Source organism: Orcinus orca, chromosome 4, assembly GCF_937001465.1.
Source record: "Orcinus orca chromosome 4, mOrcOrc1.1, whole genome shotgun sequence".
Classification (NCBI taxonomy): Eukaryota; Metazoa; Chordata; class Mammalia; order Artiodactyla; family Delphinidae; genus Orcinus; species Orcinus orca.
In genome coordinates this window covers 116,468,529-116,488,616 of record NC_064562.1, presented here as the reverse complement: position 1 = coordinate 116,488,616, position 20,088 = coordinate 116,468,529, and the positions used below count along the sequence as shown (strand labels likewise).

Below are 20,088 nucleotides of genomic sequence, written 5' to 3'. Positions count from 1 at the left end.
AAACCCAGACAGCTTTGGAAGAAGAGACAGTCTATGTCACTTATGTGTCAGCTCTGGAAATAGACCCAAGACTTGAGGTGCAAAGTGACATGGTCCAATGATGGGTTTCAAGGACATGCTATCAGCTTTGGAGCAGATGAGGCCAAGCAAATCTATTTCGTCAGGACAAAGTTTCTCTCTGCCGGTGAACCTGGCCTATGGAGGACAGAGTGGAGGAGGCAGAAGTTGTCCACCAAGCTGTGTGCTTCTTGGCCGAGAGCGTGGCTTCCCAGCCACACTGCTTTGATAAAAGTCCTGCCTCCTCTGAGCCATGCTAGTGTGATGGAGGCAGGCTGTCTCCTCTCACCTGCTTCTTTCCTTTTCGTCTATGTAAAACTGAGTGATTTCACAGGCGAATGCACCTTCCCACGACTCACAGGAACTCAAGCAGCCAGCATTCAAACCATTATTCCTAACTACTGTCCACTCACACCAACTTTATGCAGATGTTTCTATAGGAACTGGGTTGATCCCAGCATTATTTTCAAGACTATGGATTTGGGAATATGAAAAAAAAATTGCTGAACTAAGATTCTTGTTGTCAAGACTACACTGAAGAAAATATTCTCAAGACGGCCTTTCTGAACCTTCCTCCCCATACTCAGGCAGGTTTTCCTAGTCTTTTTGTCGCTATCACTGAATATTGTACACACTTTGATCCCAGCATTCCCCCTTTCTTGGCCCAGGTGTTGGGTCTCACCTCATTAGCACCTACTGGGTGGGTCCAGGTTCTGTGAGGCACAGGAGACATGGCTTATTCTAGACTGGCCTTGAGTTTACCTCCAAAAAGTTGCTGTCCACCAAGAAATCATTCCTTTTCTCAACTGTTTCCCTCTGTAACTCTTCGGTGAAAAGTGGGGACTTAGCCACTGCAGTTATAATCTCAGGCTTGTTGGGAAACCTTCAGAGTCGTTCACTACTTTCTCTTATCTGATTATTTTATATGAAGCTTCTGAGCTGCTGGATTATGAACTTGAATGTTTTTAGGGATGGGAAATAGCTAGACATCTGTCCTCTTTGGATCTTGAGTTTATTACGAGAAGATATTTTTTCATTGGTTTGTTATCATTAATTCTAATGAAGAAGAAGATGGCGATTTAAGACAGAGCCTTTTGGAAGTTGTAAGGGCACTTAGTTTATGGACATACTTCTAAGTTCTATGGTGGGACTAGTAGGAAAAGGCCATATTAAATCCACCTACAATACAGAGCTGAGCCTCTCATCAGCAGTGCCGGGAGGGACGTGCTCCATAACAAGCACCTACTGTGTCCTCGGTGAGGCCTTTCCTGTCTATCCCAGTAATTCTGACAGATTGCTATTATAATCACCATTGCACAGAGGAGGAAGTTGCCTGTAAAAAAAAATACTTCATTTATGCATTCACGTGACCCATACAAGACACTCTTCTAGGTGATGGTGATGTAAGAATGATGAATACACTATTTACAACAGCCAAGACATGGAAACAACCTATATGTCCATTGAAAGAGGAATGGATAAAGAAGATGTGGTACATGTATACGATGGAATATTACTCAGCCACAGAAAATAATGCACTAATGTCATTTGCAGCAACATGGATGGACCTAGAGATTATCATACTAAGTGAAGTAAGCCAGACAAAGACAAATATCATATGACATCACTTATATGTAGAAAAATGATACAAATGAACTTATTTACAAAACAGAAACAGACTCACGGACTTCGAAAACAAACTTATGGTTACCAAAGGGGAAACATAGGGTGGAGGGATAAATTAGGAGTTTGGGATTAACATATACACACTACTATATATAAGATAGATAATCAACAAGGACCTACTGTATAGCACAGGGAACTCAATATTCTGTAATAATCTATATTGGAAAAGAATCTGAAAAAGAATAGATACATGTATATGTATAACTGAATCACTTTGCTGTACACCTGAAACTAACACAACATTATAAATCAACTATACTTCCATATAAAATAAAAATTATATTAAAAAAATGATGAACACAGACACGTTAGCAGTCCTAAAGCTCATGGTACTCCAACTTGGATCCTCAAAAGGCCAGTATGGGTCAGATTCTAAAAAGAAATCTAGGCTTCTGGATTCTAAGTCAGTACCCATTTCATTACATCCAATTTTACTGAATCCACTTGTTCTGCTGTGACCTCTCTCTGGATACTAGATCCTTGCAGTTCACCTTCTTCATTGATCAGAAACCAGGAGAAACATCATCACGCTTCATATCTCACTTGTATCCTGGTGCTATAGGACAGGGTCCTCACCTTGTTACTAATCTTCTCAGCAATACATCTCATTGTACAAATTACCATGTAATGAGTCGTCACATTGTTTTGGTCCCATTGAACGGATTAAGACTTTCGCCACATATTAACTCAAGTGACGTCATAGGGTTGAAATCTTGTGAGACATCTCTGCTTTATAGATGAGGTAACAGGGCAATTTATCTTAGTCTCAAATGTCACTAAATGCTGGAGGTGTTACTTTCTTATGATTCCAAGTTCAAAGAACCAATAATAAAGAGGCATTTGATGCACTTCCCATGTGGTTTACATACATTATATCATGTAACCATTATCTAGCAAATGATGGAGGAAAGATTGGGACTGTGGTCTGGTTGATTTCAAGGTTTAATCTCTCTTCACATAATTTCTTTTTACAGCAGCCACAGTCATTTATCTTCATGATCAAACATGTTGCCATTTCAAGCATCTACCGTATAAAAATGGTGGCGAAATTTGATGCTATTGTATCCCTATTTAGATAAGGAAGTTCAAAAGTCAAAGAATAAAGCTCTTGCCTGGATTCAAAGAGCTTGTGAGTGTCAGAGAGAGCATGAAGGCTTAGGCTTTCTGGTTCTGAGTCAATGGCTGTCCTGTTGTTCTAGTCTTCTAGACTTTAGTGCCCAAAGCTTGAGAAAACAAAGCAGCTTAGTTTTATTTACTAATAATCCATTTAATAACCAAGCTAATGCCCTTACTTTCATCCCTCAAACAAGGGAGGTATGGTTTTCCTGGGAGGACAAAAACCAGTGGTCTTCATTGGCTTAGAAGGAAGCATGTTTTCCAGACATCACTGAGCATTCTCTTCCTAGGAATAAATTTTCCTTCTATGCGTACCTGGCAAACTCCTACTGGTCTTCAGTATAAGCCCTGAAGAAAACTTTCTGTGATTCTCACATAGGTTTCTGCACCTCTCACCTACTCCTCCTACCTAGGTAGATGCAGTTACCCTTATTTTTGTGATCCTCCATTACCCTTCACTTTCCTCTGGCACTTAATATACATCGTTGTTTGGAAACTCTTTGCTTACTGATCCATTGCTCTACTGGCTCCATTGGATTGTTAAATTTGGGACTGAGATGTCTCCATCTCTTTGTCCCTAGCAGCCAGCACCGAGCCTTGCACATAGGAAATAAATGGATGAATGAACGCACAAATGAATAGATGATGGGTTGAATTAACATATGGATGAATAAAGAAGAGAATAAAGGGCTGAATCAATGTCTTAATTTAGACACTGCTAACTGACCCTATTTTAATGACTGAATTGTAAAGAGACAATTAGATATATCTACATATGCATATATTGCTTGAATATACTGATATTTATACCTATATCAACATTATGTACCCACATAAAATTAAAAATCACCCTGATCCCACATGCAGAGACCACAACTAACACTTTAGTATACACCCTTCTAGAATTTTATGAACCTAAAATGTTATAGTGATCTTTAACATGAGTGCCATTTTGGGCTGCTTTTACTTTTTGAAAATGCCTTTCTGATTTATCTTTGTGTTTTACATGAATGTGTTCCTATTTTACAATCAGAGGAAAGAAATTTTTTTTAAATGTTATTTTTTATATTAAAAAGGCTGGTACGATTTAGGGTTTCTCTTAAATTGGGGCTATAATAATTGCTGAGAATAGTTAACATCTATGAAGGATTACCATGTTCAGGATAATGTTCTAAGCATTCTACATATATTAAGTCACTTAGTAGTCAGGACAACTTAATAAAATTATTATTATTATTATCTACTTTGTATAGATTAAGAAACTGAGGCACACAGAGATTTAGTAACCTGTTCAAGGTCACACAGCTGATAAGTTACCAAAGATAACTTGATTGATTAAAAGGAAAGAGAGACCTAACACTGGTGTTTTTTACATACTTTATCTTATTTAATGCCTCTTTTTATTATGCTAGGTGGAGTATTATTATCTCCTGCTGATCCAGGAAACTGTGGCACAGAGAGATGACATTAATAGTCCAGGCTTCAAGTCTTAAGAGCTGCCATATCCAGTATTAGAGCCCAAATTCCATAATCATTCCTTACCAGCATTAAGGCTATTCATGTATTTTAGGTTTATTTATTGATATGTTTATTTGTTTGCTCATTCATGCATACAAAGATTAATTGGTAGTACATATATGGACCTGTTAATATAGGCATATAACAAGCAATGATAGCTTTGCACAGACTGCTATCTGATACTGTTTTCCCATTTTAATATATAGGGCAGCCCTAGAATCCTCAATCTCTGATGATTAAAGGTAATGAGATTCTGTATACAAATATGGATAGCACAAAGTCTGCAAGTAGTAAGAGCTTAATTCATGTTCATTGAATGAGCCTTTGCAAAACTATGATAAATCATATTAAGTAAAGAATACACCAATCTCAGGGATGTGTTACTTTATATAAAAATAAGAATACCCTTAATGAAACTGAAAACATGGAAATTCTCTTTTACTCTATTTTTAATTAAAATTTTATCAAAATATAATTAAAAAAATTGAATTCCGTAGGGAGAATGTCTTTTATTTCTTGCAGCATAATAAACAAGGTACCCTAACTGAACCTTCCATAGGAAACAATTTTAAAAAAAACAACTTATTTTTGCAGTCGATTGCTGGCAAAAGTAAGAACTGCTCAGAGAGAGCCCAAAATTTAAATGAAGTAAGAACTCAGAGATGGAAACAGAGCACTGAAGGCAGCCCTCTCCTTGATGGTGTTGCTAAAACAGGGGAAAATGGTCTTTGATTTTCATGGCCTCCCAGAATTCAGAGAATTTGAAATATATTGAGAATTTGAGATATTCTATGCTCAGGGTCTAGGAGGAGACCCTGCCCCATGTAAACTGGACTCTAAAAACCTACAGTGTCAGTGTAAGAGTGAACTAGAGTTAAGCCTACCTTCCCTACTCTCAAACATTGGTGCAGAGTGATGGGGACAATTCTTTTCCCCCTGAGAATCTGTTAATACACGTGGATTTTCAGCCTAGATTGTCTGAAACCCTTCAACCTGAGAATTTAGAGTAAATAAAACCTGTTTTTGTAGTTCCTTCAAAGACCTGACAAAAGCAAGCATAAATCCTCTCTGGAGGAGCTCACCTTCAACTCAGGCCTCAAAGAATTCTCACAGATTAATTTCTAAGAAAGATGAGCATACAGACAAAATCAGAAAACCCTTAAAATAACAAGGCACCAAAACAGGAGATGGAAGAAACAATAGACAACAGAATCATCTGCTCCTTCTTTAGATGTTAAAGTTATCAGACAAATTATACAAACCAATTGTGTATAGTATTTTTAAATAAATAAGATGAGACTTTAACATAAGAAATATTTTTTCAGAAATGGTGAAAAAATCAAAATAGAGAGTCAGGATGTCTCGTGTATCCAAAGCAGGAAAAGTAAGACAAATAAGCAAGATAAATAAGTTTCACTCATCACATCGTAGCGAAACTGCAGAACATCAAAGAGAAGACCCGAAAAGCATCCAGATGGAAAAGAAATATCACCTTCAAAAGAATGACAATTATATTGATTGATTTTTCAATCACAACAGTGGTTGGCAAAAAAGTGTAGAAAAATAACTTTACGGTTTGGAGAGAAAATAACTGTCAACCTGGAATTGTATGTCCAATGAAAATATCATTTTAAGCATGAGGGAAAAATAAGGACATTTTGTTTTCTTATAATGGGCCTTGACACAAAACAAAATTTCAAATTGTGTTCTCCATACTGAAAGGAAGTGATCTTCATGAGAAGGTTTGAGATATAAACAGAAAAAAATGACCAAAGATTATGTTAAATATTTGGGCAAATATTCTAAAGGTTTGACTGTTTAAAACAATACTACTGAGTCTTAAGGGGTTAACAAATAAGAGAATTAAAATACATGACTACAGTAGCATATAAATTGTGAATAGGTGGTCAGAAATAAAGTATTGAAAAGTGCATGTATTGTTCTAAAAGAGGGTTAAATAACCTTAGATGTTGGTAATTTAATTATATCTTAAAAATATCTAAGGAAATCCCAAAAATAAAATTAGAAGGCATAACTAGTAAACTAGTAGAGGTATAATGGAGTGTGAAAATAATACATACACACACATGCATGCACATGTGCACATCAAACCAAAAGAAGGAAAGTAGAAGACCAAAAAGAGAAATGAAAGAAAGAAAAAGAAATGGGCAGATAAATAGAAAGAACAAAATAAAGCGTAGAAATAAATTTAAGTAGTTCGGTAATTAGAATAATTGTAAATTGAGAAAATCCTTCATTTAAAGACAATTTTACTTCACTGGATCAAACAATTCACAGTGCAGTCATATACTTTTTACATTTTTTATAAGAGACATGCCTAAAACATAAGGATATGACAGTTTGAGTATAAAGTGATGCAAAAGATGTACTATTAAAATACTAACTAAAAGAAAGCCATCTTGTCTATATTAGCAGTGGGCAAAATAAATTTTTTAGAAAAAAAGCATTTTTCTTAAGAGGGTCACTGCATAATGAAAAAAGAATTAGTTCACCAGGAAGTATAATATTTGAAAATTCTATGTTCCTAATGACATATGTATTTGCAGTAACTGTCAGGAAAAAAAAAAAAAAAATTCACAATCCTACGAAATATTTTAAACATCCAGTCTTGTAAGCTGTAATAAGATAAAATATAAAAGATCCATTAGAATAAAGATTTAAATAAGATAATGAACAAAATTGTTCTTATGGATATTTTTAAAACATTGCATTCAATTTTGGTGGTGTATACCTTCTGTTCAAGCACACATGGAATATTGCAAGAAAATTGCCCTATATTTGAACATTAAGCAAGTACTAAAAATTTTTTTAAAAATAATATCATGTAGACTATTTTCTATGACCACTATATAGTTAGGTTAGAAAATAGTGACAAAAGGTAATTTAAAAATCCAACTTTATTTGGAAATTGCAAATCACAAGTCAAAGAATAAATTATAATAGGAATAAAAATATTTAAATCTGAACAATAATGTAGAAATATAACTGAAATACTTATATTAGAAAAGAAGAAAAGCTAAAATTTAATTGTTAAAGCACCTAACTTCGTAGATCAGTGAAATAACAAAAGCATAATGCCAAGAATGTAGGCAGAAGGAAATAATGACGATAAGAACAGAAGTTACAAAAATAGAACATAAAACTGTAACAGAGAAGAATAATGAAATTCATCACCTTTGGCAAGCTTGATTAAGCATGAAAGGGAAGTCATTAACAGGCAAAATTAGAAATGAAAAAGAAGACATAACTATAGGCACAACAGATCAAAATTATAAGAAAATATCATGAAATAAATGAATATGTAAAAATATATAACAACAAAAATTACTCATGAAGAAATAGTAAAACTGAACATATTTCTATAACCAACAATGATATTGAATCAATAGTTGAAAATCTTTCCCAAGGAAATCCTTTTTAAGACCGTTTTATTGGTAAATTATTACCCATTACACACACAGTCTCTTGCTGAGAATAGAAAATTTGGAAATACTCTCTAACTCATTTGATGAAGCTAGCACAAATCCGAGCCAATATCCAGCAAGGAAAGTAGGAGAAAGAAAAATTATAGGGAATTCTCACAAATACTCATTAATGATTCATTGCACCAATATACTAAAAATTAATATGTCATGATCAAGTTATATTTATCCCAGCAATTAAAGTTTTGTTTAACATTAGAAAAATCATTAATTTAAATCATTACATTAACAATAAGGGTAGGGGAAATATATAATCATCTCAATAAATACAGAAAAAATATTGATAAAATTTTATACTTATTTATAATTAAGGAAAAGACTCTTGGCGACCTAGTGTCTTTAACCTAATATGAAGGCTACCGAAATCTGTAAACAAGACTAATGCTTTGTGCTGAAATATTGAAAGCATTCCCTGTAAGAACAAGGGTGCTTACTATCAACCTTTATGTTTATCATTGTTTGGAAACCCTCAACAGTACCATCAGGAGGAAAAAAAAAGTATAAAAAAGGAAAGGAGACAATAAAATTAAATTATTTACGGATGATATCATCTACATAGCAAACCCAAAAGAATAAACTGACAAATACTAGAACTGATAAAACACTTTGCAAGCCATATATCATCTATAAAAATGTACACACCAACTACAAACATGAACACACAAAATCATGACATCTTGACATTTATAAGATCTTTAAAATATGTAAAGTGCCTAGAAACAAATCTCTCAAAAGATGTGAGGGTCTCGTCCTTTGGGGGAGAAAATTATAAAACATTATGGAATTATGTTGATGTTTGTCTCTGTCTCTCTCTCTGGGAATATATAGTATGTTCATGAACTGGAAAACTCAGTATCATAAATACGCCATTTCTCTTCAAAGTTATCTACAGAGTCAGAGTAATTCTAACCAAAATCCCAAAAGGTTGTGTATGTGTATATATTGACAAGCCAATTTTAATGTTTACATTAAAGAATAAACATTCAAGAGCCAATTCATTGATAAAGTACAAATTGTGGTTTGTAAATTCCTAGATACCATGATTTGCTACAAAGTTATACTAATTAGGATTTGTGTAATTGACATGGGGTGGATACATTAATCATGGCACAGTAGAGAAGGCCCAGAAAAAGATTCATTTGTATAAGAAAAGTTGGTTATGACAGAGCTGGCATTGCTGATCAATGTAGAAGGGGTAGGTAGACTTTTTAATACGTGATGCTGAGTAAATCATCTGTATGAAAAAAACTATCCTCCCCTACTTCATTTTACCCGCAAATTAATCAATTCCAGGCTAATTAAAGACAAATTTTATGATGTTTGGAATTCAATATAGGAAACCATCTTACTGATTTCCTGGTAAGGAAAGTTTCTTTAAGCAATACACAAATTCAATAAGTCAAAAAGAAAAGTTTGTGATGCTCAACTGCCTCAGAATTATGGTCACCAAAACAAAGTAAATATCTGAAAAGGTGTTTAACCCCATAGTGATCAACAAAAGGTAAAATAAAACCACCCACCAGTTTGGTAAACATGAAAACTGCTAGTATGGAAGGCTGATGAGATGGCAAAGCCAACGGGCCACTTACACACACTTGCGGGAGTGCAAAACGGCCTGCTCACTTTGCAAACGGTGGCATAACCTGGTGAAGTTACAGCTGTGAATACCCTGTGTCCCAGAAATTTCCATCCTAAGCATATACCTTTATAAACAGGTACTCTTGAATATATACTCCAAGACACAAGCTAGAATGTTCTGAGCAACACTGATGTAAGAAAAATCTGGAAAAGAATCCAAATCTCTATTGACTAGATGGGATGAATAAATAGTATTATATGCACATAAGGAAATCTTATATAGGTACAACCTTGAAGGAATTACGGCTAGCCACAAAAACATGGATTATCTTTGAAATGCAAATTGGGGTAGTCATAAAACAGATTGTAGAATGATAATAGCTAATACGTATAGAGCTCACATTATCTTCCATTTATATATGCATGTTATATAAATTAGCTCATTTAGTCTTCACAAGATCACTACAAAGGAAGCACTGTTATTATTTTCAGTTTGCAGTTGAGAAAACAGAGACAGCAATGTTTACTAACTTGCTCAAGGTCTCATGGAGGAACCAGTGGAAACAGTTGTCAAAAACCAGGTAGTCTGGGTGCAAAATACACACTGTAATATGATTTTTTGGCCTAAAGTTCAAAAACAAGCAAAACAAAACAAAATTTTTTTAATGATACAACCATATGTTGTAAAATTAAAAACGAGTGAATGATTAACACAAAATTCAGGACAGGTGTTTCCTGTGTGTTTGGGGTGGTGGTGGTGAGGAGTTGTGATCACAGAAAAGTGAATGAAAACTGCAAAAATAATAGTAATTTTTTAAAACTGAGAATGAGTTTTTCACTCATATATCTGAATTTTTTTTGTTCTTTATACCTCATGCATATTTATTTTATGACTATTCTTTTGTTTCTATTCAGTATTTTAAGAAATCGCAGAAAATAAAGGAAGAAAATGAAACCTTGCTGAAATGGCAGAGAAAGACTTCATGAATTTTCCTCATAAAATTTCTTGTAAGGACTTCCCTGGTGGTCCAGCGGGTAAGACTTTGCACTTCCAATGCAGGGGGTGCAGTTTCGATCCCTGGTTGGGGAACTGAGATACCACATATTGTATGGTGCGGCCAATAAAAAAAAAAAAAAAAAAAAAATTCTTGTATCTTTGCTGATAGAATCCTTAGAAAAGTCCACAGAAACTTACCTGGATATAGAATTTTCATTATTCAAAGAATTTTTGTTTAAATGAACAACAACGGCACCAAACGGCAGGACAAATATCTCTAATTGCAGCCTATCCAAAAGGTAACATGGCAGGGCAGCAAAAATCCAGCCCTCTAACATGGGATTTTAAACATTGTAACCCAGATTCAGGCCTTTATCCTCCTTCAGGCTGTGGATTGAAGTTCTTTCTTTTCCCTGTTGATAAAGAGCTATGGGAAATAGCAACCTAAATGTCCATCAACAGAGGAATGGATAAAGATGTGGTACATATATACAGTGGAATATTACTCAGCCACAAAAAAGAATGAAATAATGCCATTTGCAGCAACATGGATGGACCTAGAGACTCATACTGAGTGAAGTAAGTCAGACAGAGTAGGACAAATATCATATGATATTGCTTATATGTGGAATCTAAAAAAAGGGTACAAATGAACTTATCTACAAAATAGAAATAGAGTTACTACTACTACATGCTATTAGATGTAGAAAAAAAACTTATGGTTACTGGGGGTAAGGGAGGGAGAGATAAATTGGGAGACTGGGATTGATGTATACACACTACTATATATAAAATAAATAACTAATAAGAACCTACTGTATAACACAGGGAACTTTACTCCACACTCTGTAATGACCTATATGGGAAAAGAATCTAAAAAAGAGTGGACATATGTATACGTATAACTGATATACTTTTCTGTACGCCTGAAACTAACACAACATTGTAAATCAACTATACTCCAATAAAAATTAAAAAAAATAAACAAATAAAAAAAGAGATATGGGAAATAAATTCTACCACCCATCATGTCGTCAAGAAATGCTCTCTCCAATTATTTATATTGTTTTTAAGCAACAAAATTCAAATTGTCAGTCAATTTAGTGTTACCTTTATAGTGAATCTTGATAGAGCTTTTCCAGCTGCAGTAATTACTTCAGAAAGTCTATCCCTGCTCTCTCCTCCATTTGCTACTCGGCAGCATTTCATCACTCAACTGTCACCTCCTCTGAGGATGTCTTTTCCAATATCACCATACCCTTCCTCAGGGTTTGTTCCCTCACAGAATAACCAGTCCCTCCTCTGTGTCCCCTTAGCACTCTGCACACACCTGCAACAAAAATCTCCTTATTAACACTCTGCTTGCCTATTATTAGCAGTGTGTTTTATCATTCTCATCTAGAGCAGATGTTCTTCAAGGTGGGATATGTAGTCCTATGAATCTCTAAGCTGAATCCTGAATATCTAACAGCAAAGGGTCTTGTGTGAGGTAATAATTGCGATGATGATAAAAGTATGAGACAACATCTGTCCTGGTCATCTCTTGCTACATAACGTAGCACTCCAAAGCAGCGGCTTAGAAACAATTTATCATTCTCTCTCCTGGTTCTCAGTTGGATGGGTCTTGTCGTGTTGTTGTATTCAGAGGGTTATCTCAAAGCTGGACTGAGCTGAATGCCCAAGATGGCTTCCTGATTTTAAGTCTAGTCTAGTGCCTGGTGCCCCTCTGCCCCCCGTCTCTCCATGGGGTCTGTTTCCCTAGGGCTTCTCCACAAGGCTGGAGCTTCTCACGGCATGGTAGTCATAGCATGTGACTGATGGAAGTGGGCTGCCAAAGGCAGAAAGCAGAGCTGCCTGGCTGTTAAAGCCTCTGCCCAGATTTGACAGTGTCCCTTCTGCCATATTGCATTGGTCAACACTGCCACAGCCCGCACAAGTGAAAGGAGGTGGAGAAATTGATTCACTCTGAATGGGGAGCGTTCAGGTCACGTTGTACTAGAACATATGGGATGGAAGATATTGTTGTCGCCATGTTTAGAAAGTACCATCTGCTGCAACATCTATCAAATGCTTCCCATTTGCCAGATACAGTGCTAAGCATACTGCATACATGGCCCCTTAATCTTCTCAAAAACCCTTTTAGTTACTATTACTATTTCCATTTGATAGATAAAGAAAACAAGGCTCAGAGAGGCTAAATGATTGCCTAATATGGCACAGCTTGGTAAGCACCAGAGCTGATATTGCCATTAGATCACTACAGTGCCCACCCTCCTAATTAATGAAGTATTTGGCCTCCTCAACACGGAAGCTAAATAAATGTTTGACTTTAATATCCCCCTTCTTGGATTAACTCAACGGAATTATTTTTAAGCTGCTAAAATATCCCCCTCCACAAAAAAAATAATAGAGAAGAATTAAAGTCAAGAATGGAGAACCAAGCAGGAGACACTCATGCTTTTCTACTTGATATTTAGCCTCTGATAAAACTCATTTGCTCTTGTTTGTGACCTGATCTCTCTTTTCCAGGAATTCTGAAATTCCAGGCACCTAGGCTTTTAGGAAATTCCTTTTTCTCTTTCCATTGGGTTCATTTTCCAGGATGTCCTAATATTGGCCTCAAATCATATCCATCCAAAAGTTTTGGAAATCTTTAACTTTTTTGGTTATCAGGTGCATTTGGATATGAACAAGTGTTTTTACGAAGTTGACTTTTCTCTCTTTTTATACCTTATTTGTGGGAAAATGTCAGGTATGTGTAAAATAGAACATGCAAGCAATTGGCGGTTTGGCCTTTGTGGAGTACCCAATGGCAAATTCTAGGCCTTGTTTCCAGTTTCTCTGCACATTTATATAATTAAATAGTATGTGATCATTATAAGCTGTCCTTGGGGGTAAGCTTCTCCAAATACTTCCCTGGCTCATAAGATTCCCTGGGGGGGTAGGTTTTGCTCATTACCAGGTAACAGAACAGAGCATCTTAACATATGGACATGGTTAGATGAATAGAGTTTGTCAAACTGGTTCATGGGTTGTGTTATTTTTCAGTAGTGGAAGAATATAAAATATGAGTGCCTAAATGATGGAAGAGTGCATAGCTATAAAAATAACGATAGTAACATTGGAAAATATTTATGATACATTAAAGTTAAAAAAATAAGATGCATAGTTGTATAAGAAAGCCGTAAACCCAATAGCCAATAGTAGTGTTGACCCCTTTTCAGTGGTTTGATCACTGGTATTTTTTCTTTACATATAATTTTAGTATGTAAACTTTTTCTACATTGAATATATATTACTTGAATGATAATAAACTCAAATATTAAAATAAGTCACAACCTTCTTTACTCTTTGTAATATTTTTAAAGGCTATAACTATAAAAGTCCAACCTTGCGGCTAGTTAGCAGGAGACAAAGCTTGTTCAGCTGGAAGTTTCCCAAGTGGTGGTAGGTGAGTTCAGTCAGCTAGTTCCATCCCCAGCTGGCAATATTGCCATTAAGAGAGAAGAAAGGCTATCTTAAAATCTCCCATCCCCCATCACTACCCATCTTCATGGGTCTCAGGACCAATCATACCTGCTGCTCCTGCAAAGGTATCTCTGGCCATGTCTGCAACCTTGGGTGAACTCTCATCCTGTATCTTGGCTATGTTCTCTCACAGCTTGTAGCTTTTTAATTGCCAGCCGGCCACGAAGCTGAATCCTAGCTATGTGACTTTGATAGCACCAGTGTATGAGCCGGGTTCCCCTGAGAGTTGGTTCATAATTACTACTGGGTAACTGGGAAGGCAGCCACACTGACTCCTCTGCTGGATGCAAGACTCTGATCTCAGAATGCCAAAATTGCTGCTTCTTGTATCCCCAAGATTCAGTGGGATTTACACTTATTAATTCCTGCAAATCAAAATGCAGCTGCTCCCTGAGGTCAAAGGCAGCGGTGTTCACATATATCAGGAAGGAAAATAATGACCTGGGGTTTACATGAAATTGTATCATTTTATCATAAAAATGATATGATACATACATATTGAGGGAAATATCATTTATTGGGCATTTCCTGTGTACCAGACATTGAACTGGCCCCTTTCGAGAGGAGCCCATGTCCATTGCCACCCAGTGATGGAGTGAATTTCATCAGGCAAGTTTTCAAGAAGAAAATATGCCCCTCACAAACAAAACAGTCATTCAGTTTGGGAATGTGTCCCTGATGAGATATACACAAGGATGATTTTCCTTATTATTGTGAAGCAGCTCAATTTGGCACAAAGATCATGGATTTTGGAGTCAGAGAGATGTGGCTTTAACAGACTCTGAATTGGGGAGACTGTTATCCCAAAGCAGGCGGTCTTATGTGGCAACATGGGAAAGGTGTTTTAGTGTTGAGTAGCCAGACAGCATGGCACAGATCCTCATGCAAAATGATTAGCAGAGTACCTGGCCTGTAGGCACTACCGGCCTGTAGAAATTTTTATTCTGTCTACCCTTTCATTCTCATAAGTAGACAATGAATTCAAGTGAGAAAAGTATTGTGGGAAAGTATCATTATTTTGCTTAATGATTGATTAACATTGACTTGAAGCTGGCTTTGTTGATGTCAATACAGAGAGGCACTTTCTTACACTTTTTAAACTCACTGTCTCAGAAGGTAGTTGGCTGTTTATCCTAAGACCTACTCAAGAGGAGTATCTGAATGGTAAGGGATTTCTTTTGGGGTTGATGAAAATGTTCAGACATCTGATAAGGGACTTGCATCTATAATACATAAAGAATATAAAAATACTAAAATTGAATGTGGGTGATGGTTGCACAATTCTATGAATATACTAAAAACCACTGTATATTTTTAAAAAATGAGAAAGCCTTCATGTGGGAACAATCTGATCAGTCATTTCTGTTCTATTTTTGTATAGAGTCCAATCATCTAAAAACATATTTCCAGAACAGAAATGGGTAGAAAACTTTTGGTGGTAAAATGAACTTGGGTAACTCAAAGTTGAAATAGGCTTTGTAATTGGTTTTAAACACAGTATACGTTTCTTAATAAAAATTATGTGTGCATGATGGAAAAGAAGGAGTCTCAATTTTATCTGTCAGATCTATTGCTAATGGGGTTACAACCACGTGTGGAAGCTTGAATTCCATACCGTTAATACTCTCTCTTTAGGGACACACTCTACTTTTTTAACCATCAAAACTCTTTCCAAAATAGATGTGAAAGACAAGTTTCCCGAAGCAAGAAAAGAAATAGTAGATTTTGTTAGATAATTTGATTGTACCTGTGTTTCTACGTAATACTAGAATATCACAGAATAATTGTCCTACATGTGACAGGACACCTAGCATCGCATGCTGGGGGCCATAGTGATACAGCCTATTGTAATACTCCTAGAGTATAAAGTTTTAAGTTAAATCTCGGCAATAAAACTGCCTCATAAAACTTTACAGGTAACCACTGAAATGTCCAACACCAAGGTCAAGAAAAAATAAACCAGTAGGTAAAATACAGATCCACCATTTGTTATCTAAATTCCTTAGGGCTAGGGATTCAGAATATTTTGGATTTTAGAAAGTAATATTGTGCATGCATTGAATACTATGTAATGTCCCCAGTAAGCTCTGGAGCAACACCTGGTCTTTAAAAACATTAATATTTCTGCAGTGAAACATGTGTGTTTTCACACTAAGTCGGATAAATGAAGAACATCCATGACTTCACCTCATCGTAGGTCAAGTTTTGTCATCAAATTAGTTATGAAAAATTTTCAGTATTTTGAAAACTTTTGACTTTGAAATTATGGCTAAGAGATTGTGAACCGTATTTAAACACTAGACTTAAAACACCTTGCTTTTGAAGAGGACTTACTAATGTGGGACAATGTTTATAATATAAAGCAGTATTATTGAATGAAAAACTGAAAACAACATAAGTTTTAAAAGTAGGCTTCCTGGGATTTCAAAATATTACACAAAGATATAGAACAATGACAAGGAATCGGTAACAAAATAGTGGTTATTTCTGGGTGCTAATAGGGTAATTGGTGATTTTCATTTTCTTCTTGGTACTTTGGTATATTTTCTGAAATTTCTATGGGAACTAGGAATCATTTTAACAGTGAACAAAGTGAGTTTAGTGTTATACCGTCTCAGTATGTTTCAAAGTTGGGGGCTCTGGCTCCCCCATCAGTCCCCAATCCGGGAGGTCAGAGGGCGTCCTCCTCTTGAGTTCCCAAAGGAGCCTGGCCAGCGAGGGCGTTTGCTTACTGGAAAGGCCTAGAAGCGATCACTCTAGTGGTCTCTTCCAGAACACTCAGAACCGCAGCACCACGGTTCTTATCTGTTCTGTCCAGAATGATGGAGAGATACTGGAAACCAAGCCCAGGACTCCCGTAACTAGCCCTGAGGGCGTAATGGGCAGTGGGCTGGTCTGGTCAGTCTACTCTAACTCCACCGATATGCTCCAAGGAATGAGGCTTTACGTAGTTTAATTGATTGCTAAGGAAGCTTTGAGTTTGGTTGCAGAGACCGTTAATGCAGAATAGCTTGCTAATTTCAGAAGCAATTTAGAATCGGGACAGCCAGACTCCATAGCATTTGTGGAGTTTTCCCATCACTTTCAACATAATACTAAACTGCTTTGCTTAATGTACGGCTAATGTTCTTTGAGGGCAGGGACTAGATCTTATTCATCTTTATAATGGAGGTGCCTAGCTCAGTGCCCAGTGCAGTGTATACTATTCAGTAAATGCTTTTGACCCAACTGATACATTTAAAGGGAAATGCATGTGCAAATGCTCGTACTGTGTGTGTGTACCCATACGTGTGTGCATGTGTATAAATACATAAATCTATTTCTATATCATCCTTTCATTTGTGTTTATTCATTCCTTCTCTGTAAAAGTGCCCAATGGGAGAGAGTAAGGAATTAGCCATAGTTAAAAAGGCCATTTAGAATTTCACTTTATAAAATCAGAATTCTAGGTTATAGAATTGTCAGACATCTTAGACAAGCATTTTGCAAGGCTAACTGCAGGTTAGACTCAGTTGTGCATTAAAAGAATGGCCCACTGTCCAGGTATTCTGACTTCTTTGATCTGGGAAAGTCACTGAAATTGCTGTTGTTTAGAGGTTCCTTGATGATTCTAATGTTCAGTCAGATTTAAAATCTACTGCCTTGAATTAACTGGGTTAATGATTTTCACAGAGGAAGGATTGCTCCCCCCAAGATATAGCAAAACAAAAACTTGTGTGTATGTATGGTGTGTGTATTTGTGTATGTGTGCTTGTGTGTGTGTGTGTGTGTGTGTGTGTGTGTGTGTGTGTCTGTGGAGGGGGAGGGAAGCAAATTTCCAATTTACGCCCATGCAACATCTCATACGTAACTGCCTTCTCTGAGTCATATCTTGACGAATATTGGAGATACTTCTGCAGTGTGCCAGGATGGAGACAGCTCTGGGAACCATTGCTCTACAGTCAGATGCTTCTCAAACTTTAATGTGGCTATTAATCAATTGGCGATCTTGTGAAAGTACAGACTTGGAATCAGCATCCTTAGAGGAGAAAACTACTGTTTATGAAATTATGATGATTTGGTCTGTTTTCTGGTCTATGTATTGGTAGCTTCATATCTGACATGACTCTAAAGCTGAACTCATAAAACTACACTTTGGGAAGCTTGATGAGAGCAATTGCCAAGGGGCCACAGTCTGGGTGAAAAACAAATCTACCTAGAGTCACGAAACGGGGATGCCTCTTCTTTATGAAGGAGACAGCTGGCACAGGGTGGAATCACAGAGAGAAACAGAAGCAAGGACTGAAAGGCAGGGATACATGACCTCAAAGCCAGATGGCAACCTGTAGCAAATATTGCCTAGATTGTCAAAGTAACCCCACTTTGCCCCCAAAGAGGGGTATGAGTCTAATGCTTGGGCTGCTGCTTCTGTTGTCACCCTGGAAAACAAGCACGTGCCTAGGGCCCACCTGTGACACCCAGGCATCACCTGGTTACCCTGGGCCACCCCCAGATTTCCTCTAGGACCGGGGATCCACCCAGAAGCCAGGCTGTCCTCCTCTCCAGGCCAGATCCTACTTCCCAGAGGGAGGGTTAATATCCAGGGTATCAGGTACCTTCCTGAATATTGTACAGCTATAAAATGACAGGGAAAAGCAAGGGATTGACACTAGGTTTGCCTGCCTCTGAAACTCGTGTTTCTCACACGACTGCTCATTTTACGCAGAGGAGAAAAACAGTGCTACCTTTCCAATTGGCAAATAAAGCAAATACATAGATGAGTAGATCAATTTTAAAATTAGTGTACCCAACTTTCTCCATTGAAAGGTCCTTTGTTTTCATCATAAATATCTCTTAAAACTTGGAGGCCAGCTATCTTTTTATAATACTCATAATCATCTGGAATGGGATGAAAGTTTTGCTGATTCAGCTACACATTTAGATATCCTAAACCGACCACATTGCCCCCTCTGGGTGTTCCACAAAGAGAAAGTTGGATTCCAGGCTCTCTGCTGCAGGAATAAGTGTGCAAACTGCTCTTCTGTTAGTTCTCATTCCACACCCTGGTGGGAGGTGACGGATGGCATTTCTGGGTGCCCTCCTGGCATTCTGGTCCTGTTTATCTAGTCTCTGCCTAATCCCACATCCCCAGCTGGGCTGGGGGAGAACAAGGGAACTGCCTGCAAAAAATCTCTGTTAGTGGGACAGCTATTTACTAGACACTCACACATCCTCAAGCCCGGCCTTCCCACGGGGGTACATTGCATCCTTAGTGCTCTTCCAGCAGCTGACTCCGTTCCCCACTACGAGATGGGAGATTCGTGCTCAGGGCAACATCGCGGTACTTACTGCTTGTTCATCTTTCTTGGCACCCAGCAAATGAGAGGGAACTTCAACTCAGCCTGTGGAAACAAAAGCGAGCTCATTACTGGGCCTTACCCATCATGTTTTAATTCTGGTGAACATGCTTCTGTCGCTTCCTGTTAAAATGTGATACAGGTGCCAGCTTAGAGGAAACGACAGAAAGAGAATCAATCCAGGTCGATAATTGGTTTATTTTGGGAATGGGTGGGTGAGGGGACTTCTTCCCTGACATGCTGTCCTCTTTCTGTCAGCATTCATCCCATCTGCCTCAGGGAGCTGAGCAAACCTATCCTGAGCGAGCCTGGTTTTCCCTGGCTTGCAATTGTGTGCTTCCCCTGGGCACTCAAGGCGTGTTAGCCCAGGCTCTGCTCTGGGGAGTCCACGTACGTGTAGCAGAAGGAATGCTTTTCTTTTCAAAGTGCGACTTTGCCATGAAATATTTATTGGAAGTTACATTTATATACCGCTTCACATAGGACACAACATTTTATTTGTGGCTTGTATTCACTTGCGTAGGAGAGATGATTAGCCCCATTTACCATATAAATTAGCAGCAGAGACCCTGGGAGTATTCAATAAGGGCTTTACATCAATAATCACATTTAATCTACACAGAGAAGCTAGGCGTTATAAAGGATATTACCCATGGGATCAGTTGAGGTTCCAGCAGGAAACAGATGGCACCCTCAAATTGGGTCATATGAGAATAGTTTAATAAAAAGACCGAAGAACCTAGGGGTAAGACGGGAATAAAGACACAGA

At 37.2% G+C, this 20,088-nt stretch overlaps 1 protein-coding gene across 1 annotated transcript in view; it reads right to left on the bottom strand.

The window, feature by feature from the left end:
• Positions 1 to 19,466, bottom strand: part of CLNK (cytokine dependent hematopoietic cell linker) — a 168,444-nt gene extending 148,978 nt beyond the window's left edge. The window contains exon 1 of the mRNA XM_033427875.2: positions 19,312 to 19,466. Within this exon, the coding sequence (XP_033283766.2) occupies positions 19,312 to 19,388 (77 nt within the window). The 5' untranslated portion in view covers positions 19,389 to 19,466. The remainder of the gene's footprint in view (positions 1 to 19,311) is intronic.
• Between the last annotated feature and the right edge of the window lie 622 nt (positions 19,467 to 20,088).